This window comes from Notolabrus celidotus, chromosome 7, assembly GCF_009762535.1.
Source record: "Notolabrus celidotus isolate fNotCel1 chromosome 7, fNotCel1.pri, whole genome shotgun sequence".
NCBI classification, from domain to species: domain Eukaryota; kingdom Metazoa; phylum Chordata; class Actinopteri; order Labriformes; family Labridae; genus Notolabrus; species Notolabrus celidotus.
In genome coordinates this window covers 11,977,740-12,002,174 of record NC_048278.1, presented here as the reverse complement: position 1 = coordinate 12,002,174, position 24,435 = coordinate 11,977,740, and the positions used below count along the sequence as shown (strand labels likewise).

Genomic DNA, 24,435 nt, shown 5'->3' with positions numbered 1-24,435 from the left:
AAACCTTGGAGATACAAAACAGTTCCATCATAAAACAAACACATAAAAAAGGGTATAGTCTTGAAAAGTAGTATGGGAGGCAGAGCTTTCAATTATAAGGCCTCTCCTACAGGATCCAACAGTTACCCTGTCCTCTTATACACATAGGATCAAAACGTCCTCACAGAATCTAGCTTACATTCAGGCTGCCTTGGACCAACCCCTGCTAATGCTGCTATAGGCTTAGACTGCTGAGAGACTTAAACTACGCTCCTCTCATCTGTGTGTCAACCTGTAGACTGTAGACCTGTTTCTTATGATTTATAACATACAATTGTTTTTCAAAGACAGCCACTGGGTTCTAGCCAATCACAATCGAGCAACCACAATGAGTGATACTGATATATCATAAAGTTACTGTAACACTGAAAGCTAGCGAGCTACCTCCTCTGACAATAAAAAAAACATTTCCTATGAAAAGACCACCAGGCGATCAGACTGAACATGACTCAGCTTCTTGAGAGCCCCAACTATGGATTTCTACCTAGGCATCTTAAACTCATCTATATGAGCCAGCATACATAAGCATGGCTTTTCCTCAGCAAGTAACAACGACCGTGATAATCCCAAATGTGCTCTCAGAATTTGTTGTTTATGGAAAGTACTTACCCTTAACTTTGTATCGTCCCTGCCCTTTCTGCGCCTTTCTTGCCCCTTAAATTCCATGTCTGTTTAACTTCTACTTATTCTATTTTTAATATTAGTCACATTACTATCAAATCAAGTTTTCATGGCCAATTTATCAAAATTTTGTGATGATGTTCTTGTTTTTGTATTTCCTCAAACTCTCCATCTAACCAGTAGAGGGATGTTCCTGCTTACAAATAAAACTGGTTCATTTCATCAATACTGTTACGAACTCACGGCTCCGTTGGCCTAGGGGTCTAAGCGCACGCCCCATCTACGTAGGCTGTAGCCCTCATCACATAGGTCGCAGGTTCAATTCCAGCCTTGACCATTTGCTGCATGTCCTCCCCCACTCTCTACTCCCTACATTTCCTGTCTCTCTTCTGCTGTCCTATCAAATAAAGGCAAAAATGCCCCAAAAATATAACTTTAATACTTTTACCAACTTCATGCTCACACTGGATGAAGTTGGGTCACTTTGCACAACATAATTTAAGTATCCAAGCCTGCTCTCAATGGAAGGCATTATGTCATAACTTTACAATTGTTATGATTTGTTACAAAAAAAAGGTTGATTGATCGACTTTCACACACTTTAAATGTGCAAAATGTATAGGCTGCCTCAAAAAAAAACGGAAATCCAGCAAAATTGTATAATTTTTGAATATATAATAGAAAGAAAAAGGATTTCCTTGCCTACCAATTAGCACCTACATGACGGGGAAATGGGAACTTAATTTGTTGCTTTTATTATTCCCCATAAGTCTCAACTCCTCATCTCTTTGCTGAGGAATAAAATAAGCATACAAGGACAGAAATGTTGTGTAACTTGACAGAAAAATACATGATACAGTTTAAATGTCCCTGAAAGTTTGTTTTTAACAAATTACACAATTTTCAGAGAAATGTGAAACTATAGATTCACAAAGACAGAAAGCCCAAAAGTAAGAGGGGGGGGCTACAAAGAAATCACCATTCTTCGTAGCACCCCCTTACACACACACACACACACACACACACACACACACACACACACACACACACACACACACACACACACACACACACAAACACACACACACACACAAACACACAAAGTCAAACACCTCATAAATGACACATAATGAAGCTGCTGGCCCTCTTCTGAGCAGAACCAGTCAGCAGCTCACCCACTGCTTGAGTACATTGTTGTTAAGGTCATTCATCTCATTAAAGCTATTTATTTGAAATTGAACAGATGCACTTCTTCATTCAAATATTTGACTTGGGCTGCAGAAAGTGTCTGTATAACTGCGCTGCCGTTATTATCTTGACTCATTACTGTGTATTTCACACTAAGCAGAAATAGAGGAATCCCGGTGCCTATTACGAACAACACGCACTGCAGCACCCACCTGAGCGGGGCATGGCCTTGTAAGACTTGCCTGCTGCTCCTGGCCCGCCTATGGCAACCAGCTACCAACGGGAGGGGAAAATCTGAAAGAAAGCACACACACACAAAGGCATTACAATACATGCTGGGTTTCCATGGCAAAATGGAGGAACACAGGAAAAAAAGAGAGTCATCGACCAATAAAAGCCATGATTCAAAACCCTTAAAGCTGTGTGTAGGGCATATCTGCACACATGCAGGCAAACAAGAACAAAGTAACATGCTGATTTACAGACTCTTTCATGATCAGAAACACACACATGTACTAAAAAAATCTCCCAGCATGAAGCACTATTAAAACTTATCCTAGCGATCCCACTGGTGGGAGGCTGTTGTAGGATCTGTGGGGGCAGGGCGGTAATAAGGAGGGGGGGGGTTAGACTGTCCATTTGCCTTTTACAGCTGCCCACTCTGAAAGAAAGAATAAGAGACAGAGAGATCTAAGAGGCTGACTGACCACTGGATGCACAAGTATGCGAAAACACACATAAACAGACACAGAGGGTGCAGGCATGAGGTTGTTTTTTGTTTTCGACCCCAGAGGCGCAGACATGAGTGTGTGTTGGGCATTTGGGGTTGATTAAAGTGCAACAGTACTGATGTGTTCTTTGTTTTCTGTCTTCTATCAAACAGAATGTTTCATAAATTCACAAGTTTGGACGGTATGATTGAAAAGAAGAGTAAAAAAGGAATGGTTGTGAGAGAAAATCAAGAGTATTCTGTGTGAACAAGTGAGAGGGTAATTCTGCTCCAAGCACTCAGGACTGAAAGACGACAAGTGAGGGAGAGAGTATCTAAGCCTAAGAGAGAGCTACAGAGGGAGACAGAGGGGGAGAGCTTTAGCCTGGCTTTTCTCCGCTGTGCCTTTCAGCTCCCCTCTCACTGTAGAAAGAGGCGTGTCCATGGACCAGTATAAAGTCCAAGGAGAGCTACTCGTGTTGAGCCATTCTCAGGAGCGAGTCCTTTGCACTGCACACCAGCAAGAGGAGGAAACTGCAGCTGTGACTTAAAACGCTGCCTTTTGATGACCTGTTTTGCATTGGGAAACTTGTAGACCAGATTCTTTTCTCTGAGCTTCATTTTAGGGTGGACGTGCCTCTGGACTTGAAGGGACAGCAAGACTGAGTGGTGGATAATCCTGCCGGCAAGTGTTCCTTCCAACACATCAAAAAATAGTTCTTATCACCACTACACTCGCAAGCCGAGCAGATCAAGTGCAGGCTCCAATTTCTGTTCTGTGAAATTGAATAAGAGGAACGGAGAGGCAATACAGCAGAGGCATTGTGTCCCTGCAATTGAAACACTAACCAGCTGAAAATATCAAAGACCATTCTGGACAAAGCTTTCCTCTCAAACCTTCCTTGTTGGTCTAAATTCTGCTGAAGTACAAAGACACCAAAAGCCGCACCACACTCAGAGAGGAGAGGGGAAGCAGAGGGCACCATACACAAAGGCATAGGATTGCGTGCAGGTGTCGGGGCTGCCATGGTGCCTGGACGTGGCGTGGCAGTTGCCCCGTCCTGCTGGGGCCTTTGGGTATTCGGCGCCCTGTCGCTGGTGGCGCTGTGCTTGTCGGACACGGCCATACGCTGCCCAGTTTGCTCTGATGAGAGGCTGGCCGCCTGTCGTTTGCCGGAAGGCTGCGAGGAGACAGTGCGGGAGCCCGGCTGTGGCTGCTGCCCCACCTGCGCCCTACCCAAAGGGGCTCACTGTGGTGTCTACTCTCCACGATGTGCCACAGGCCTCCGCTGCTACCCACCGCGTGGCGTTGACAGGCCACTTCACTCCCTGATGCACGGCCAGGGGGTGTGCATGGATGAGAGAGAGGTGGAGGAGAACTCAGGTGAGAGCAAAGGGGTCAAATTTTGACCTCTTCACAACGAGCACTACCTTTTGCTTTTAACTTTTGTTAATCAGTATTACACTCACAGCACACAAGTATCTCTGCAAATGTCTATATAAAGATGCTACCATAGCAAAAAGCATGTAATCAGGTCACTTTGAACCTGGACTAGCATCTCTACGATCCGCTCGCTCTGTGGACCCCGGCACACCAGAATACTTTCTGTCTCTCCTCCCTGGGTCTTACCTGAGCCAGGCAGGTCAGGCTTGAAGGGGAGGTGAGGGGTGACAATGTGCTGCTTGTTTACCCTAATCTCGGCTAAGCCCCGAACCAGAGCGTGCACACACACCAGCTCCTCACGCATGGCCTGATGGGAGAGTGCACACAGTCCCCCTGCTGTCTTGCGTTTGCTCGCTGAGAAAAGGGCCCTGCTGTAAGATGCAAAGCAGGCTTCAGAGAGGAGAGTGCTGTGGTGATAGCTGTGGTGTGCGTGTGAGTGTGTGTTTGTGTCTGTATGTATGACCGTGCAGCATGCAACTTATTCCCTGTTTTAGTGTAGGAAAAATGCGTTCGGTTAATGCAGATTCCCAGCAACCCTTGGGTGTGCAATTACCTTTTTTTGTTAAGCTGAGATCCTGCAGGTAGTTGTGCAGTGCAGGCAGTGAAATGCATTGTATTGGTGTAGCGGTCAGAGTCTGTGTGTGTATTTGTGTGTGTGTGTGTGTGTGTGTGTGTGTGTGTGTGTGTGTGTGTGTGTGTGTGTGTGTGTGTGTGTGTGTGTGTGTGTGTGTGTGTGTGTGTGTATGTGAGACAGTGTGTGTGTGTTAGTGTAATGGGAGGAGGTAATAAAAGCTGCTGTATGAAATGACTGTAATGGAGTGTGGCCAGTCTGAGGCTATTAGAGCTCTCTGCAATCAGTAATTCACTTGGTTCTCTTTCATGGACGCCCCCACTCCTCCACCTCCTCCACCTCCTCCTCCTCCTGCTGCTGCAGAACTCCTCTTTTGCTGTCAATGTCTCTATCACACTCTTTTTATTCCCGCCTGTGTTGCTGAGTTCCTTTTGCAAAGCAGAAAGTCTGTTTCCACTTTCACTCTGTTGGATGTCTGGATGTGCTGGATGTGTTATCTGCATATCCAGTTCCAGTTCACTGCTTTGACATTCACTTCTTCCTTCAGAGGAAACAGTTTCCCGTGTTTGTCTTCCTCTGCTCTCCTCAAAGGGAGTGGTGTTGATTTCCATTATGCCATATGAGACAATTGTTATAACGTGTCGCAGACAAGGTGGTTCTTTCATTTGTTCCAGATTATCAACGAACCGGATCACTGCTGCTTCCACTGAGCCTGGGCTCCCAGACAGTAACTGGTAATGGCAAGAGGCTATCTGCTGGTGCCAGAACACCAAAGATTTGGATCAGCTTAGCCAATATAAAACTCCACGGACGCTCATCTTCATGCAGCATCTGTTTCCCCTGGCCCTGGGAGCACCGCCCCCTCCCAGCTCTAATAAGCCTTAGAGCGCATCGCCCACCGTGTCCAGCTCCTTCATGAGGATGAGCTCATCGGCACTCATTTTGCCAGAGCTGAAATGAGAGCCTTCTGCTCTGTGTGCAGGGCCAGCATAGGTTAGACCGGTGCATAGCATGACTAAATGGAATCAGAAAGAAGAGGAAAGCCGTTTAGAGCCAGATTAAAATAAAGGGATGTTCCCCTTCACATTATTTCTAGTATTTGATCCTGCCTCATCTGATCAGCTGTCCCTGAACTGGGTTATAGTGCACTGGGGGGGGGTCTGGGTTACTTATTTCTCCAGGGCGGGGCGGCAGTAGATGGAACATTTTGGAAAGTTCATAAGTTTTGTTTTTGGTGTTCTGTAATGTGAGCGCAGAGTTTTGTTTGACTCCACACTCCTTCTTACCCCCGGAGTCTGTCATAACAAAGCAGGGAAGCTCTGCCCAATAAATCTCACTGTAAATCAATTCTTCTGGGCAGCAGCTCAGATCTGCTGTATAAGAATGTTCAGTGTAAACAAATGGCAGCAGAGAGACAATCAGAAAGGCTGGGGGGGGTTAGGGAGGGGGGGGGCAAAGACCAACTCCAGTCAAAGGCAGAAGATTTCCTTTGTGGCGCATTCTCCATACTTATGCATTATTAAACAAGGGGGTGCATCTCTTGAATACATGTCTGACACTGCCCCACTCCTAGCAACAGTGAACATGCTAGATAAAAATAGAAGAGGGTTTTTAAAAACCAAGAGACTTCATAATGAAAAGGATCCTGGGATGGAGGCAGATCTCGTCAGCTCAGGGTGTCAGGCTAATAGTTACAGTTCTGCATCTGCATTCTGCAGAGATGTGTGCTGCCTCATGACAGTTGCTGAGGCAATGCACAAAATCAGGATGGAAGTAGTTATGAGCTATCAGTCCGTTTTCTTTTCTGAATTCCTCTCAAAAATGCATCAACCTTCAGGCTATTCCTGAACCAAATTTCCATAGCAACAACAACAAGTACTGCTCTGCATCTTATGTCAAGGTCTAAGACAGCTTTCATGCATCTTGATATCCAATTCTCAGAAACTCTCTCTGTCCTGATACTTAGAATAAATCATCATGAATATGTTGGCATTTGCTCCCTCATTCCTGCCGGGTCTGGCCGGGTGTCGTATTCAAATGCTTCCCCTCTGACAGTGAAACAGATATTGTGTACAAACTGATACAGATGTCAGATATGTAAAGTCTTACACCTACAGGCACTGCAGGAACTGCATGAATGAAGCGGTCCCCGGATCCAGAATCTGGACAATTTACTGTGACGCACACAGATCTTTATGAAAGCAGCATGCTAACCTAGATTCTCCTGCGAGTGAGGACTCCACAGCATGTTTAAGGAACTGAAAGATGTGGATGTCTTTTTAGGGTGCCAGAAGAGGATTTTCCAAAACCTCTTTCCGCAGATGTCCCTTAATGTTGTGTATTTGCTTTTTTGGGTCATGCAGCACATTTGTACAGCTGGGGCTCTTGTGCAGGAGTCAATGTGATTAGCTAATTGTTGTTCTCCATCGGACAGGGACCCCCCTCTGGTGTCGGAGCTGAGAGATAAACATAAACTGTCCAACAGTGTCCCACACATGACAAAGTCCTAAAGGGAGGAGGAGAATGAGACCTCAAAGGCTGACATTTCATATGTCAAACTGTACAAATCTCAAACAGCATGATAAATTACTGCCTCTATTAACAAGCACATGTTTGTGCAGTGCTCATCATGGCTCATTCATGCCTGTCATACAAAAATAAAGTATCATAAGTACTGTTACACTGCCTCACTGGCTGCAAGACATGCTGTTCCATTTATTTCCTCTCCTTGCACTTCAAGTCATATCCCTGATTCTGTACATTAACACGAGATCCTCCATTCAAAATCACCTTAATGATGTAACTGAAATAGTTTGACCTAATTCACTGCAGCTGCAGTTTTCTCTCTATTCATAGATTCATTCAGTAGTACCAGAGCATCAACATGTGACGGATGGCTGAGATTACCCAAGCGCTCTTTGACAGAATTTACTCACAGATCTTCAAGTTAATACATCTACAAAACAGTCAGTAATGGAGTCCAGAGTGCAGAGCTGAGATGACGCTTATACCGCAGTTCAGGTCAGTTTAAGTTGTTGGACACACAATTCAGTCATGTCTTAGAACAAAATTCCATCTAGATGAAAAATAAGATTACTTTTTGAAAACAGAGCAAACTCTAAATCTCAGAGGACACAGTGAATGTGGGAAAAACCTCACTCTGCTCTTAAGTTTCCAAAACATGTTTTATTTTAATCACGCACACGATGTTTTGATCCAGAAGATTCCTGTCAGAGTGAAGGATAATGTACACGTGTACGTGTGTGTGTATATTTTTGTGTTTAGGCTTGTGTGTGTATACAGTTTAAGTGTATGTAGGTGTGTGTGCGTTTGTTTAGGTGTGTGTGTGTGTGCGCACGCGCGCGTTTGTGTGTGTGTGTGTGTGTGTATATTTCTGTGTTTAGGTTTGTGTGTGTGTGTATACAATTTAAGTGCATGTAGGTGTGTGTGCATTTGTTTAGATGTATGTGTGTGTGTGTGTGTGTGTGTGTGTGTGTGTGTGTGTGTGTGTGTGTGTGTGTATGTGTGTGTGTGTGTGTGTGTGTGTGTGTGTGTGTGTGTGTGTGTGTGTGTGTGTGTGTGTAATGTCTTGATTGTCCAAGTACAGTACACTGCAGTGTTAAGGCCTTCTGGAGTATCTGCAATTCACACTGATTATCAAAGATTCAAGAATCACAGTGCTGTGATAGAAGCCTCTGGGAGCACATGCCAAGTTTTCAGTAATTCTGGCGTAGCTAGTGGTTGGCGTTAAATCACTTCCAGCCAATACTTCTTTTCTCATTCTTTGATCCTTTCCAACCGTAGAGGTAGTGCTTATTTATCAGTTTCAGGTGGGTGTCAGTTCATCAGGAGATACACACTTCACTCTAGCTACATTTGTATGCAGATATCACTGGTAGATGGCTGCTGCTGGAAGCTACAGTGTTGTAACAGTGATGTGTATTGGGCCTGCTTTTGCTCTCTCTTGGACTGTTTTCCGACAAAGACCAGAGCCTGCTGATACATGATTGGTCAATCTGACTACTCAGACTGTGAATGTACAAAAAACCAAAACAGAACACTTGCCATAAAGAAAATGTAGACATACAGGTGCAGATTTGAAGTCTTTATGCAGAATCTGTAAGTATAGATGAACTAAGACTTAACTTCTTGATATCTGTTTTATTTTGTATGAGTTTTTTTGATTTTTTAGTTAAATTTTTTGGGACATTTCTGTCTTTATTGATAGGACAGCTGGAGAGAGGCAAGAAACGTGGGGAGTAGAGAACAGGGAAAGACATGCAGCAAATGGTTGAAGCCAGGAGTTGAACCAGCAATGAGGGCTATAGCCTCTGTATGTGGGGCACACTTAAACCGCTAGGCCAACAGTGCCTCATATTTTGTAGGAGTTTTAAAATTCCAATTTGTTTAGTTGTGGAGAAAAATATTTAAAAATGCAACAAAAAAACAAATCCAACACTGTCAGACAGCAGATGCAGATTTGAATTATAGACTTAGATCTAGCTTTTTAGTTTTAAATTGGTGGTGATTTGGAAGTGCCTTTAACCTGCATTTTCTCCACTGGCTTGCAGGAGAGGAGTCCAATTGCTGTTAAACAAGACTTATTTTATGTTTGTTTATGGCTTGCTAGTTTAAAAAGTTCATTTTGCAACGCTGCCCATAAAAGCAAAATACATGATGAAGCAGGGTTTGCTTGCAGTATGGCTATTTGTGATTTACAAAACATTAGCAGTGGCCTGTCATTCAGGATTGAGGCGTTGTAATGTTAATCCCAGCTCTTGGCCACACATAGCAAAAGCCAAAGGTGACAAAAGTGTTAAACACAAGGCAACAGAATGGAAGTCCTCATCAAACTGGCATCGCTGTGTTGGGGAGAGTGGAAATAGTTGGCTAAACTTTTACTGAACTGTAGGACAATAGAGAATTAGTCCTACAGTTGCAATGTTTGACTGCACTCTTTTGAGTATATCATACACAGATCAAATACGCTTGTTGGGCAAAGAAGAATTCATTTTCTGTTAATTTTCTCCAATTCATTTTATTTCTGGTCAAAGAATCAATCAAAACTAAATCAAAGAGTTTATTAACCCTTTATATGTCTTCTGAAACTCACTCCGTGGCTTATTTCAGTTCATGCAGGCTGATTTTAAATCTTCCAACAAAAGCTCTCAATCTGATGATTAACTGATTCCTAGAAATCTCCTTCCTGGAAAGTTGTGTCCAGATTTTCCGGCAGCTTCCAGTGTTGACTCAAGAGAACTGTTCCTAATACTGGTAGACTTGCTGCCAGAATCAAACAAACCCAAAAGTATCAGAGTATTACCAGTGGTTTGAAGAAGAAGAAGAAGAAGAAGAAGAAGAAGAAGAAGAAGAAGAAGAAGAAGAAGAAGAAGAAGAAGAAGAAGAAGAAGAAGAAGAAGCCAAGACAAGACAAGATTATACATTTTTCAGAAGATTAGTTTCTGTCATAATAGTATAATCTTTTCTGTCAAAGGGAACAGCAACATTGAAAACATCTGGAGCTTCTCCTGGGAGGTTTCATGGACTGATAGTTTGTAATCCCAATGTTTGTAAAACACAAATGAATAAGATGACAGGACAGACATGACTCCGACTGAGGCGAAGTCCTCAGTAATGGATCTGAGCCCTTGGCTCCGTTGTAACTTTACAGTCAAATCAAATAATTGAGATGAAGTTATTCTTTTAGTGTCTGCAAAACTGATTGCACCATTGCTTATTTGACCTCTTTTCCTTTTGTATTTCAAAAGACTGGGCTTGATGTTTAAAAGAACAGATGATAAATGTTTTCAACAGTCATGGAGGGTCAAACAAACTCAAGACTTTTTCTGGGCTTGGTTGACATCTGATACCAATAGTCAGGGACTTCGATTGAGGTTTCAAAATGTGAGTAAACAAACTAATGTCCGATGCTCTTTTCCCAAGCCTGTCCAAACACACTTCCAAAACACAACTGAATTGTGGCATTAAGGCATCATTGACCACATGTTTAGTACTGCATGACTAACCAGATGTGTGTTTATGATGTTAACCTGACTGTGGAGTCCTGATAAAGTGAAGCTAGAGGAGTACCTGCATCTGACATTTTATAGTGTAGGGGCGATGTTCATGATGCTGTATAGAATTTAGACTCTTGTACTTTGTTTAACTGTTCAGAGAAGGGCACAGATAAAGTCATTCTTTCTAAGGAGGTGCATCCAAGGTTTCTGTATCAATGTCTCCAATTTGGCTGAAATTCAATCTCTAAAGTAGTGGAAGTACTAACACAGAAAGAACTCGATCTGGCTAAGCAAATATTTGTGTGAGGAGGACATTTGTCTATGTAGTTTTCAAGTTCAGCTTAGCTTAAAGCCACAAACGGGGACATTTGATAACTACTGACGCTCCTTACGTTAATGTTCCACAGAGTGCACAGACCAATACATATAAAAAAGTCAACGTATGGACTTATTGCCATTAAATAGGGCTGGGTGATGTATTGAGTTTTGAAGATGTATCTGATGAGATATAGGGTAGGGCAATATCATTCATATTGATACAGTTTATGTTGGCTTGATTAAATGTCATACATTATTTCTGTAGAGTCACCAGTTAGCCTATTTCTCTTGTAACTGTCTGTTCCTCTTCATGCCCCGCCTCTCTCCCTCTGAGCAAACCGAAACGTAAAAGCCTGCTCCTCCTCTTGCTCATTCACAACAAGTCCTGTGTGCAAAGAGAACACAGAGATGGATAAAGGCGGGGGCAACGCCATCAAAGAGGAGCTGGCTGGTAAAAAGAAAAAAAACAGCTTGATTACCATGAACAGGTTGCCACACAAAGTTTGAGCAAAAAACAAATCTGTGTAACAAGAAGGGTGTGTAAAACTATGTGTTGCAACCCAAAACATGAAGCCCACAAAGTCTTGGGCAAAAAAAATCTATGTTAAAAGCTTAATTTACCCATGCTGTGCCTTATGAAAAAAATTGTAACAATGGGATGTTATTAACAAGGCAGTCGCCTTCCATGTTGTGAAAAACATGTTACCTGTTGCAACTATGGAACAGGACAGCTTTATACAGCAACTAACAACTGTTGACCCAAGGTACCACTCATCCGAGGTGCCACACCAAAGTCAAAGTCAAAGCAAATTTTCTTTGTTGGCACTTAAAACTGTAGAAAAATTGTTCAGACATCTGTTTCATTTGACGCCCGTGTGGTTAGACTGAGTGGCAACCTCCCGCCACAAGAAATTAAGCTAATTCCTAGTTCCTTGTGTGTCGGCTTGAGACTGGCTCCGGAAGTAACGGAAATCACATACAAGCCGATTCAAAGAAGCAAAAATAAACCTGTTTACAGCCTGGTACAAATGTGAATGTTTTTGTTTTATTTAGTATGTTGAATAGTGTACAGGAGTGTGTTTGCATTGCCTTTGTCTAGACAGTTTAACTGTGACTTTGTTCAAATGATTTCTGAGTCCCTAGAGAAGCTCACAAGATTTGTACGTTGTCACTCCGTTGTTGCTTTTCAAATTTAAAATAATACACAGAAATGTAACATCTTTCAGATACTTTAATGTTAGTAGTTAAAGTTAGTATGATGAGTTCAGATGGTAAGGGTAAATAAATGTTATTCAATTGTGTGTTTGCGAACACACACTTCATGCCCCCTTGCTTAACACTGTGCCCCACTGTTTGGCCAATCCAGTCAATAAACTCTGGACCCGATTGGGACTACGAACTACTACTACAAATATTTAACTAAGATATATTTGCCACAGCACAGGCTGATCGGATGCATGTGTTGTTGGACTCCTGCTTGTATAAGACATTACAAATAAATCTGAAGAACCTAACTTGCTGATTATTAGACAGGTAGTTGTTAGAGTCGCCACAAATATGCAAATATACAATTGATTGACAGTCAATATATTGTTTGGCATGTTTCAAGTTAAAGAGATAAACACTAGTTAGTTGTATATTGTGCTGTTTTTTTTAGTTATGATGATGAAAGAAGAGTGTTTGTGTTTTAAACTTATGGATAGACAAGATACTATTTAAGGACAAAACCTTATAGTTCTGGCAAATTCTGGAGAGGGTTTTTTAACACATTTTTGGTCATTTTATCAACACAACGGTTGTGTAATTAGAAATATAATCAACAGGTTAACTGATAAAAAAAATCTAAATTTGCAGACCTGTTAGTGTCTTTGTTAATGTCTTAAATGGACTTAAGTGTACCTAAAGACAAAAACAAGTGAAGACTGATCCTAATTTTCCAAACATATTTCTTTCATCTATTTTATCTTTGCTGCACACCTGACTGCCAAAGCACTGCATCATATCATCACCAGGTCTGGTAATGCACTGAAGGAATTCGTATTTTAAACGCCAAAAGCTGCTGATCCAAATCATACGAAACCACACGAAGAAGTAGCAACTTCCTCCATGGAAAACAGCAGTGGTAGCAAACAGGACATGCCACCTCTGACCCACTTTAATCACTTTGGCTTGCGCTATGAAAGAGGGTGGAATCGAAAAAGTGTGAACCGGCACAAGAGGAGAAAGAACAACTTGGAACAAAGGGAAACAGCTGAAAGCCTGTTGGCTCTGGTGGAAGAAAGTGCTGATGAGCAAGGCTCAACAGCAACAGACTAAAAATACAAACAGCTGAGAGACACTTCCCCCTCAGACAAGCCAAGCAAAGCAAGATGACTGTCTGTGAAGTTCACCTTCCAAGTCCTGATGCAGAGTTTTAAAAAAGTCGTCACTCTTACAAATGGCAATTGAATGCTGCAGGGTCTGACCCAGATTGAAAACTAGATAGCAAAGAAAGAGTGAATACCTTCATGCATTGTAGACCTGAAACAAGGCTGCAGACTGCACAAGATTAAGGAGGCTACTGACCCACCTTCATTGTCTCTTTGCCAACAACAATTAACTTGATGCCTGGCAGTTACCTTAGATATAAACCAGAGCTCAGGCTTGGTTCAACGATCAGAGCGAGAATAGCTAAAACCTGCAGTTTAAAAAGCTTTGATTCCAGTGCCAATCTGTAAAATGCCACAGGTTATGAGCAGAAAACACAAAGCACTGCCAAGTCTTACGAGCCACAGGTGAAAGGCTAAATGCAGGCGCACAAAGAAACACACGCACAACCTTTGATCCCCAATTTCATTCATCTTGTGCCCCCCAACCACCAACCAGCACACACACATCAAGTTGTGCCCATTTGTGACAGTGCAAATACCCTCTAACAACCTCCATCTGGCACAGACTGAGGTTGTTGTGGAGGGATGGAGGATGAAGAGGGAGGGGGGCATTTCCTGAGGAAGCAGCTGGCTGCCTAAAGGGCCACAGAGCTGCAGGATTATAGGGATGTAAAGGTGAATGTGGCACAGACCAAAATGTACACAGGGTGGCTGAACAGGGGTGGTATCGTTTAAATAAGCCTCAGAGTTCGTGGCACGGCTGCGGCGGTGCAGTAGTAGCAGAAAAGTACCAGCTGAAGTACAGATTACCCCCCAGAGCGCCAACGTTGCGCTGTGTCCTTGAGGTTAACCTGGCCTCATTTTTAGCCTACATCTCACCACCCTTAGCTGGATGGCATGTTATGTGGAAGAAAAAAGGGGAAGAGGAAGAGCAGCACCGGCTCTGTATCTGACACCAGGGCAAATCATTGCACTAATGTATGGTACCCTCAGTTTTGCTCCCAACATTCAAATGTGATATTAGTATGTTGCATAGACCATAATGCAACACTTATTTTACGGCTGTTAGAAAGCACATTGCTGGGTTGTACCTGACTCAGGCTCATGTCAGCCATTCGGATTTGGCTGGTTCAACAAAACATTCCTCTTTTTCCTGTTCAGCATCACAAAGCAGTGTTAGTCCTGTCAATGTTGTATCAAAGCGTGATTTGACAGTCTCCTGATTTTTGTCAGCTTTTGGTCTTGTGAGTTTAAGTTGCTGGCAGCTCATCTCACAGCTCTTCAAAAGCTTTCGTCACTGTTTTACTGATTTTTATCAACACCTTTGTGTTTTGGAGGGAAGGAGACCTCTGCAGAGTTATATTTTAAACTGAGGGGTCACTTTAAGGCTGTTTACAAAGTTTAAAGTTAGCCATTCTGTCCCTCATGAATTACCCTGTGTACAATGACTCAGACAGAAATACAAAAGTGTGAGCTGACAAAACGTGAGCCAAGTCTGGGAGTTCTTTACTGTAGATTTGAAACTGTGTTTTTTAAGGAGAAGCCCTGGTGCACTGTTCATCTTTTTGGTGAATTTGTGGAACTAAAAAAATTATCCCTTCCTTCCTCTAGCGATGGAGAGGCAGGATGAGATCATCCTTGAGCACCCGAACAACAGCAATATCCGGTGCAGTCCACAGGACAAGCGCTGCATACAGAAGACCCTCGCACGCCACCCTCCAAAGTCCACGAATCAGCGAAGCAACACAGCCAGGGAGGAGACCAAGGCGGCGCTGGTGAGAGACACAATCTTCTGACATCTTTATCAGTTTCTCAGAAAATAACAACCGAAGCATTCCCTCTTTGCAGCGCATTCCTCCGCCCCAGCAGGTGTTTTATATTAAGGCTTTATGGTTCCAAAGCCACGAGCGTAACAGTCACGTAATAAACTGTACAAATTAGTTATTTACAGACCGTAACATTTAATTGCGGTCTTGCGAAATAAAGTACAGGTGCACATTGACATCAACATGCAATTAGCTCTTATTTTTTACAAGCAAGAGTGGGATCACAACATCCTTTTTAATCAGGAACAGCAATGTTTTGTTGTGTTTTATTGCACTCATTTAACAAGAAATGTGTTACATGATAGCACAGTAATGCTACAAATACAAGCATACAGATTTATGTTTAGGTTTACTGTTGTTGGCCACCTGGGTTGATCCAGGGTTCTAACACATTTTCCATTACAAAACTGCATACCTTTCCGGAGTCAACTATCCCGGCTTCCCTGTTCTTTTTTTTTTAGATAGTTATTGGCGTCAGCGTACAACAGCTAGATGTGTATTGAGTAAAGAATGCTTTTTTTTGTGGGGGGGGGGGGTTATGTCTTTATTGGGAGGACAGGACAGTAGTTAAAGTCCGCAATAGAGAAGAGAGATTGGAGGATGTTGAATCTCTGTGCAAGGAGTGTGCACAGTTCTAACCTTTGATCTATATAGAACACATCACATTTTATTATTGAACACACCAATTATTGTTTATCCTTTGTTATGAATAAGAACTACAGACTTAGAAACACATTGAGAATTCTTTGGATTCACAAGTAATTTTCCAGGATCTCTTTCCTTTCTCATCATGTGTTTTAAGATGTGGATTTCTCCAAAACTTTATTTGATGCCAGGTTAAAATTCAAATCTCATTTCTAGTGGGGCTGATTCGGCCAACTTGTGATAGCACATGCCCCATAAACAGTACAGAGGCTATAGTCCTGGCAGCAGTGGTTGCTGGTTTGACTCCCAGCCATGACCCTTTTCTGTATGTCATGCCCCACTATCAGCTCCCACATTTCCTGTCTCTTTTCAGCTGTCCTATCAATATAGGCAAAACTGCCCAAACAACAACAACATCTATATATTTCAGTCCTTACTTTTGTTCAGACATTGCAGATTTATTATCTATTACTTTGTACTGATGGATGTGTTAAAGGTCATGCTAAGAACTTTAAGGCTGTGTTGATTCTGGTGCCCCCTGTGGACAAAGTGATGCCTCTTACTTCTTTACTGATTTTTTCCTTCAGATGTGTTGGCCTTGATTTTGACCCCCCCCCCCCCAAAAAAAAAAAAAAAAGTTAAATCTCATCCTGCTTTAATTTATCACTCTTGGCTGTGGAAAATGTGAGTAAAGGCTGTTTTGGCAACTTGCAGTTTCACTTCGCCTGACACCTACCCCCTGCTGTGGTTTCTGACATTAAAATGTACTTAGCAATAATCTTCATTTTGATGGTCTTGTTTTTGTTTGTAGGTCTTAAAGAAAGCAGATAAATGAGCAGATTAAATCTCCTCAGCGAAGCTTTAACTTACAGCACTGATTTTGAGATTTTACATAACTTTCTGATGGTTCATTTCTTAAAACTTAAGATAATAAGTCAATTTTCTCACGTTATTGCATATGTCTTTTTTTATCTGGATCTTTTCTGGTGTGAATATTAAACGTCAAGTCAAAAACATTTTCTCCTGCAGGCTCCATGTCGTGCTGAGCTGCAGAGAGCGTTGGACAGACTGGCATCAAACAGCCGCACACATGATGATCTTTTCACAATCCCCATACCCAACTGCGACAAGAACGGAGACTTCCACGCTAAACAGGTCTGTGAGTTCAAGCGCACACACAAAAACATTGTGTTATGAGTTTCATTGGATTTGTGACCGAGTAGACCATTATTTGGCCCTGTGTGCTGGTGAACTGTGAATCTCTATTTTTTAGCCAATACAAATAAAAATGCCTGTCTTTATATTCCAAACAGTTCCTTAAAAACCACATCAGCAATCTGCGAGCCAAAACACAAAACATGCCTGCGGCTGATGAAATATTTTCTAACTTGTTCAAGATCAACACAAAAGACTGTCGTGGTAAAGCCAAGATCTTAATTTCCCAGCTCGCATTAAAAAGTGATTTACTTCAGAAATCAACAGTTGCTGCGTGTGTAAAGTGGCTTCCCCTAAAACTGTAGGACAATAATCCTTTTACTGCTGTGATGGATGAAATTAGCTTTTGGATTCAGTTACTTGTTTGACTTTGCAACATTGGGCAACTATGCAGATAAGAGTGAGAGAATGAGAGAGCCTAAAGGCAGAGATAAGGCTGCTCTCTGAGCTGTGCGGGGTGTGCAATCAAAGCAGTAGATACAGAGTGGGTGATAAAAGGAAAAGCAGCAGTCATTAACAGTCTGAGTTATGATGGTTGTGTAACTCGGTTAAAGTTTCTCTGTCTGCTCACATTCACTGGCATCTGTTTACTGTTTAACTAAAAGTGCACTCAGATAAAACCTTTTGGGAAGTAAAACACAGGTCATGAGGGGCAACTGGGAATCATTTCATGGCTGGGTTGCTTTAAGATTCTTGACTGGTCTTGGGGGTTATTTGAAACTGTAAATCATTAGAGAAAAAGTTCAAAATCACGCAACAAATTTGGTTTTACAGGAATTCCTAGAAGTTCAAAGACGGGAGCTTGAAAGCTTTAAATCATATGAGTATATACTTGAAAACATTTCCCATGTTTTTCCAAGTTATAATCTTGACTATCAGTTGACTAAATGTATGTTGAGTCTCCTTGGTCCAATAAGTGAACACAATGCTGACTGAGCAAGTGGCTCATGGATGAAGCCCTTACATCTGCAGAAGTCTTTGGAATTGTGTACTGGGTGCCGAGTCAACATTTCAGTGAAAAATCCCAAGCAGCAGCTATCATTACGCTTTGGTTGTTTAACAAGACAGAGTAGATCAAAGTGCTGTTCTGCTCCTCCAAGTACCAGCACTATGTCTGAACAAATGAAAGATTTCTGACTAAAGATGATAAAACTTCAAAACAAGTGCAAATTCAATAAAAAAATAGATAAATTCCATGTTTACATGAAGACAAGCCTACAAAAGTGCCAGTGAGTACGCTGTTTGGGTCTCTCACAGAGGGAGGTTCAAAAACTTTAACAGCTTTAAAAGGCTTTAAAAGCTGGGTCAGATGTCATCTTGGAGAATAATGGCCCCGTCAACAAAGCATTAACTGCTCTTCAAGATAGTTAAACTGGTCTTGTACCAACCTGCTCCACTGCAAAGAGTGCCTGAGAGAAGTGTCCAGAGCCTCTTTATTTCAAAGTCGACGTAGAAGTGCTTGAAGCTGCATTTTTCAAACAAACATCATGCAGGGACTCTGCTTATTGCAAGGAAGTCAATTGTGGTTTACTCTATCAGAAAAATACTTTTCATTTAACGTTTATTTATGTTCTCAGTTACTAGTTTCAAGTCTTCTTCGATAGAGTTATCATGTTTGTTTCGTAAGTTTGTTTGTATCTTTATTCGAACATGTTAAAAAAATAAACGGTAGATGAGTAAGTCAGTATGTTATGTAATTTATGGCCAAATGTTAAGGAAAATGGACATTTAAGAGGTGTATGCTTTAGGGCTTTGATACCTGTGATTGACAAGTCTGTGTCTTGGCCACATGTGAAGCAGGTAATAAGTGTAGTGTAAGAGAAATGTGTTAAATATGGTCCAAATAGAGTAGAGAGAGTGGGACGACCAAATTCACAAACTTTAGGCATCCAAACAGCAGCACACGAATGTGTTGACGTCATTGTGGATACATTTGTATACAAAGTCCATGATTCATCTATTATTTGGGGCTGCAATCATTTGGGGCTGCAATCATAATGGGACTGTATAAATAATGGAAGTAGTATCTGTGAGGTCCCCCATCTGTTCCTGAGCACTGTTTTGAAGCCAGGGCTTTGAGCCTCCTAGCCAGCAGCTACATTGTTCCTGCCTGTCAGTCAAGTCAGTCATGTCCTTAAATGGGAAAAACTCCTAATCTTAATATCTTCTGAACCATCACGTTAGAAAGAATTTTACCCCCCGTACAGTGTGTTGATAGAAAAATTAGCTCTTCAGATCAAAGACAATTTTTGAACCAGGCTGTAAACATGTTTATTATTGTTGCAAAGATCGTCTTTATTGAATTGGTGTGTATGTGGTTTATGGTGTTGCAGCCAGCCTCAAGTGGATACTCGATGAATTGCAGTTTATAACACTTCTGCATGGGCCTCATATTTTGAGACCGGAGATTGTCGCTTGGATTTAACACATTATAACAAATCTTAGCATGACAATACTCAAGGAATTGTCTTACAACTAAAATATGTAACCAAGGTATTCCATGTGTATTTTATACCCACAGTGTCATCCTGCACGTGATGGACAGCGGGGGAAGTGCTGGTGCGTAGACCAGAAGACGGGTTTGAGGCTGCCGGGGCCACTGGAGCTGCGAGGGGAACTGGACTGCCACCAGTTAATGACTGCTACGCTGAGGGATTGAGGAGTGAGGAGTGGCGGAGGGAGGACCAGCAAGACCAGCTTAACTCTACTGGTGCTTATTAGTAGAACTACATGCAGAAAGGACTTCGCTCTAAAGCCCCTCTTCACCTGAGGCCAAGGGTACTAGAGCTTGTGCAACAAAAAGGAAACCATTGATTTGAGTTCTTTTGCTATATCTGTGTGTGAGAGTTTGTGATCTCTGAGTCTATGAGCACTTGTTGTGTATTGTTCCTACTATGTGAACTTAAGACTGGTGCTTTGAAGTAACAGGTGGCAGACAAAGAACTTCCACAGTTATAGTTGTGATCTTTCTTAGAGAGCAAAATATGTTGTTTTCTCCGGTCTAATTTCAGTATAATAGTGTTAAAAAGAAAATGCATCATTCCCAAAACATAATCAGACCTGAGATACAACAGGAGCTGTAAGCATTTGATTTTGTTGTTTCTGGAGCTGTATAGATCATCTAGTAAACAGTGCATTTGGACAATCCAGACAGATTAATCATTAGAGGATTGTGCACTAGTTTTTCACACAATGTGTGTAATGGTCGTAATGTGTGGCTCTTATCGTACTGCCCTATATGTATGTCATAAACCCCACCCATCTGGTTAATAGGGTCAAACAAACCATAAAATAAGTATGCAAACACAAAGAGTAGTAACAAGGCAGTGGCAATAAAAGATAGGACAAGATTAGGAGATAAAACTAAAGAAAAAAACAGAGGTGACAAATGAATGGAACTATCCCCAATCGATGAGTTACCAAACGATAAGCCATAGCTTTTCACAACTTGACCAAAATGAAAAGGCCTTTAAGAAGAGATAGAATACATTCGCTTCATCATCCAGTGGTTTATTCTGCATCCTCCTCTTGCTCCCCTGAGTATTGAGGACTGGCAGCATAGCTGGGCTCGAACCTCTGTACACTGCTGATAGGATAACCTTATTGCTCCAGCTGGTGCTACGATGCCAGTGTGGTTCTTGTGTTTGTGTGAATATGCTTCAAACTACAAGATCTTTCTCCACACCGACAGCTTTGCAGAACTTTGGTGGTGCTATATACTCACTGTGCCAAAATATATATCGATAGAGAGAGAGAGAGAGAGAGAGAACAAGAGAGAGAACAAGAGAGAGGGAAAGAGGGAGGGAGAGAGAGAGAGAGAGAGAGAGAGAGAACAGAGAGAGAGAGAGAGAGAGAGAGAGAGAGAGAGAGAGAGAGAGAGAGAGAGAGAGATTTTGAGATGGTAATTAGCATCAGCAGGTATAAGGATCTCTAATCATAAAGCTACTGACGAAGGCTTTCATGTGTGGTTTCAGTTTTATCGTTAAAATATCAGAGTAACATCCACATCTGCTTTGCTCTATCACTGCATCCAACCTGTTAAATGTTCAGATAACCAGTGTTGTAACTTGCTGGCCAGATGTGTTTTTTAATACACAAGCAGAGTGTACAGCGGTAGATTTTAATAACAGAGCTCAAGTTAACCTTAAGCTTAAGTAATATACAGAAAGATAGCATAGTGATTAGGAAGAAGCACGATTTTTCTCTGTTAAACTGACAATGAACCTTTTTATTTTATCGTCTATAGGCCATTGTGCCAGTAATCGAAGGAGTGTATAACCAGACCAAGGGACATAGCTATACATCAAATATTTTAGATACTGTTTCAAAGTCTTTTATTATTCTCATTTTTTGTATATTGGTGAGTTGCAGGTTTAAGCTAATGCTGGTGATTGTCAGCACATACAGCATGCTCCATCAGTTCCATAGGAAACTTTGACTGTTAATGACTTGACTTATTGTTTTTTTGAAAAGCAAGAGGTCATAAAGCAAATAAAATGTGGACAAAGATTTGGTTCCTTGAGACGCAGTCAGGCTTGGATGTGTAGATTACTGGGCAGATGTGTTGAAAAAGAAAAAACTCACAAATTTGATTAGAATGACAGTTTCACTTAAAAAAACTACTATTTGAGCACATCAAAGGAAGTAATTCAGCTTAAAAATATGCTAAAATAAACAATCAATGCATTTTGCACATTTTTCGAAACTGAAATTGGTTAAATCTTCTTTCTAAAAATGCATTTATAAAGAACTGATGGTTTATTCATTTTTAAATAAAGACTGGGAAGAGTCCATAGTCTGTATAAAAAGAGTTAGAAGGCTCTTGGTTTTATAAGTGGTACAAATGTTAAAGTGCCTCGAACCTGCATTTTTTTTAGGGAGTGACTCGACTGCTTGCAAAAATTAGTCTCTGAAAGTCTACCACAAAATTCAGCCCTTTTCCTTTGATGTATTATTTAAAATAAAAATTAAAGCACAGTATGCTTTATGGTATGCCTAGCTGGGATTGTCAAGAGCCTTCCACTGCAACCTGTCAACCTAAATGGAGGCATAGCAAGTGCGTCTGCCATTTTCTGACTGTGGTCACTTTGAGCTTAAAAAAAGAATACAAGATAGCAATCATAGACTGTATAAAACATGGACATAGTCTCTGATTTCACCCACTGGAAAGTTGTTTTGAAGGCTCAGGATGGTGGAACCCAATGCTGGCGCCACCAGAATTCCAATAAACTTAGGTGTAGACAAAGAGGTGAAAGCTGAGGTATTTAGCCTCCTGGCTCAGAAAAAAATCACCCTCCACACAGTGTGTACAAATAGTTAAATGACTTACAAACCAAAAAACGTTTTTTAAGCAGGCTGTAAACATGTTTATTTCTGCAGTATAAATTGACATTTTAACATGGGAGCTACAAGGGATTCCTTAGCTTTTGGAGCCTGCCTTAACTGGACACTCGAGGATCTGCAGGCTGCACTGGTTTCATTCTACAACACAGGGGGGGTTGCAGCTTGATAGCAACAGCTAAAAAGCAAAACTTCAAAAAGGTAGTCCACCTTTGGACTAGAATGAATGATATAACGGTAGAAACATCCACTCCTCTAAATGGTCGACTTGCACTGCAACTCTTGTTTGTTTTTGTGCAGGGTAGTAAAATGTATAATTTGCAGCAGTCAACAGTAGTTGATGTTCCTAAGTGATCTGTGGGCAAGCTTATTGCTAACATGAATCTGACAAGCTTTGTCACTCATCATCAGTTTGAGGTTTGTCTGATTTTTCTTCAGTGCAACCTGGACATACTTGAGGGTGTCGAGGTGATATGCTAAAGATTTAAATGTACCCTTCTACTATTCATACACACAAAAACTTGTATGATGTTTTAAGTGCACTTTGCTTTTCTATATTTTTTTTTACGAAACGTATTTACTAGACAGTAATAAAATAAATAACAGACTCATTTTACATCCAGAAAGACTAGTCTAGTTCTTTAGCAAATAATATAATTTAACTGCTGAAGCCAATGGTCAATTCAAAAACTGTATAATCTGATGACCAATTCTCATTGTCACCTCATAAAGACATGAATCCAAAGTTGTTTCACCAAAACACAGAAGGATGGTAAGAGGATGAAATGGATGGAGAGTCATCGGTAGAGCTCAAAGCCAAATATACCAAAAACTATTCCAAAGACGATAAACAAAATACTTTGAGACACTAACACTCACTCAGTGAACTGTATACACATGAAAAGTTACAGCAGCATCTCATCTTATCATTTCTTAATTAAGAAAGTGATATTATAAACATTTCTCTGTTTAAAAGGCTTACTTTTATAGAGAGGTGGTGAAGGGTTTTGGCTTTGATTTTGTAAAAGTCTTCTAACTACATAAATTGTGTATTTAAGATGTAGTGCATTGCTTGATCTCTAACTTTGCTGTACTTAACTGTAATTGCATTTCTAAAGAAAAGACTGTTCCTTTTTGCTTTTGATATTCTAAATGTGTAGAAGATACAAAGTAATGTTTGCATGCATACAAATGGACTGGGGTTGGAAAGGTCTTGTGTATCTGTCCAGGACAGGACCATTATACTCAAACACTGAAGAGATCAAAGAACTGAAATATAGAATTTCAACCAATTAAATTATCAGTTATATTGTAACTGAAAATGTAATAGCTATGAAAATGTACACATTGTAATAGAGCAATTAAAACACTTTAGAAACTACAATGTTGTTCTGGTGTTGCTGCAAAACAAGCACTAGAGTTAGATGTGGTTTTCCCAGTTATGTTGGTGCCTTGACACGTGTTAGTCAATAAAACACATAAAGAACGCCACTAGAATGAGATACTGATTTTAGAGGGGGAAAATGCACTAAAGTTATACTGTGGCAAAGTATGATGAATTTCTAAGCAAGAATAAAACTAGTCCTTTTCTATTAGAATTGTACGTCAATCATTTAACATTGACTGCAAACATAAGTACTAAGGTGGCTGTTTTCTTTAACAAACTAGAATTTGTTCACTTGCAGTTAAAATCCATCACCAAGACTTGGAAAGAAGAAAAATGTATGTAGGTGGAAAATGTTTTAAAGACTGCATCACCCTTAAAACAAAACAACAGTGGGTGCAGACTTGGCCTACTGGTTAAGTTGCGCACTCATGTAGCGGGCGGCCCGGGTTGGAATCCACCATGCGGTTCCTTTCCTGCATGTCATTCCCCCACTCTCTCCCAGTTTCCTACACTATCCACTGTCCTTTCCCCTATCAATAAAGATATAAAAAGCACCAAAACATATATTAAAAAAGAAACAAAAAACAATAAAACTATTATAGTAACATAAATCAAAGAGATGAGGTCAAACTACATCACAGGAGGGACAGAATAAGGGAGATGCGATTGTAGGAAGTCCTTTCTTGCAAATGGTTTAAAAAACATAAAGAAAAGAAGCCACCAATTAATCATGGATAGCACTAATT

General features: G+C 41.1%; 2 protein-coding genes across 9 annotated transcripts in view; one reads left to right on the top strand and one right to left on the bottom strand.

Annotated features, from left to right (window-relative positions):
* The window catches only part of LOC117816124 (zinc finger protein Aiolos-like), a 40,270-nt gene that overhangs the window by 11,418 nt on the left and 4,417 nt on the right, over positions 1-24,435 (bottom strand). For 6 of the 8 annotated variants that reach the window (XM_034688249.1, XM_034688248.1, XM_034688245.1 and 3 more), the window contains one exon: positions 2,061-2,509. The gene's annotated coding sequence lies outside the window, so the exon portion shown is untranslated. The remainder of the gene's footprint in view (positions 1-2,060; positions 2,510-24,435) is intronic. The other 2 variants (XM_034688250.1, XM_034688244.1) reach the window with 2 other exon arrangements.
* On the top strand, positions 2,840-23,683 carry LOC117816127 (insulin-like growth factor-binding protein 4). Its single transcript, XM_034688263.1, has 4 exons — positions 2,840-3,941; positions 14,888-15,051; positions 16,777-16,902; positions 19,484-23,683. Exons 1-4 carry the CDS (start codon positions 3,584-3,586, stop codon positions 19,619-19,621), a joined length of 786 nt encoding a protein of 261 aa, XP_034544154.1. The 5' UTR covers positions 2,840-3,583; the 3' UTR covers positions 19,622-23,683.

Excerpts from the sequence above, each read along its gene's own strand:
- LOC117816127 (XM_034688263.1), top strand. The coding sequence starts at position 3,584 with ATGGTGCCTGGACGTGGCGTGGCAGTTGCCCCGTCCTGCTGGGGCCTT. Across the intron at positions 3,942-14,887 it reads AGAGGTGGAGGAGAACTCAG|CGATGGAGAGGCAGGATGAG; the intron begins GTGAGAGCAAAG and ends TCCTTCCTCTAG. Across the intron at positions 16,903-19,483 it reads GAGACTTCCACGCTAAACAG|TGTCATCCTGCACGTGATGG; the intron begins GTCTGTGAGTTC and ends TTATACCCACAG.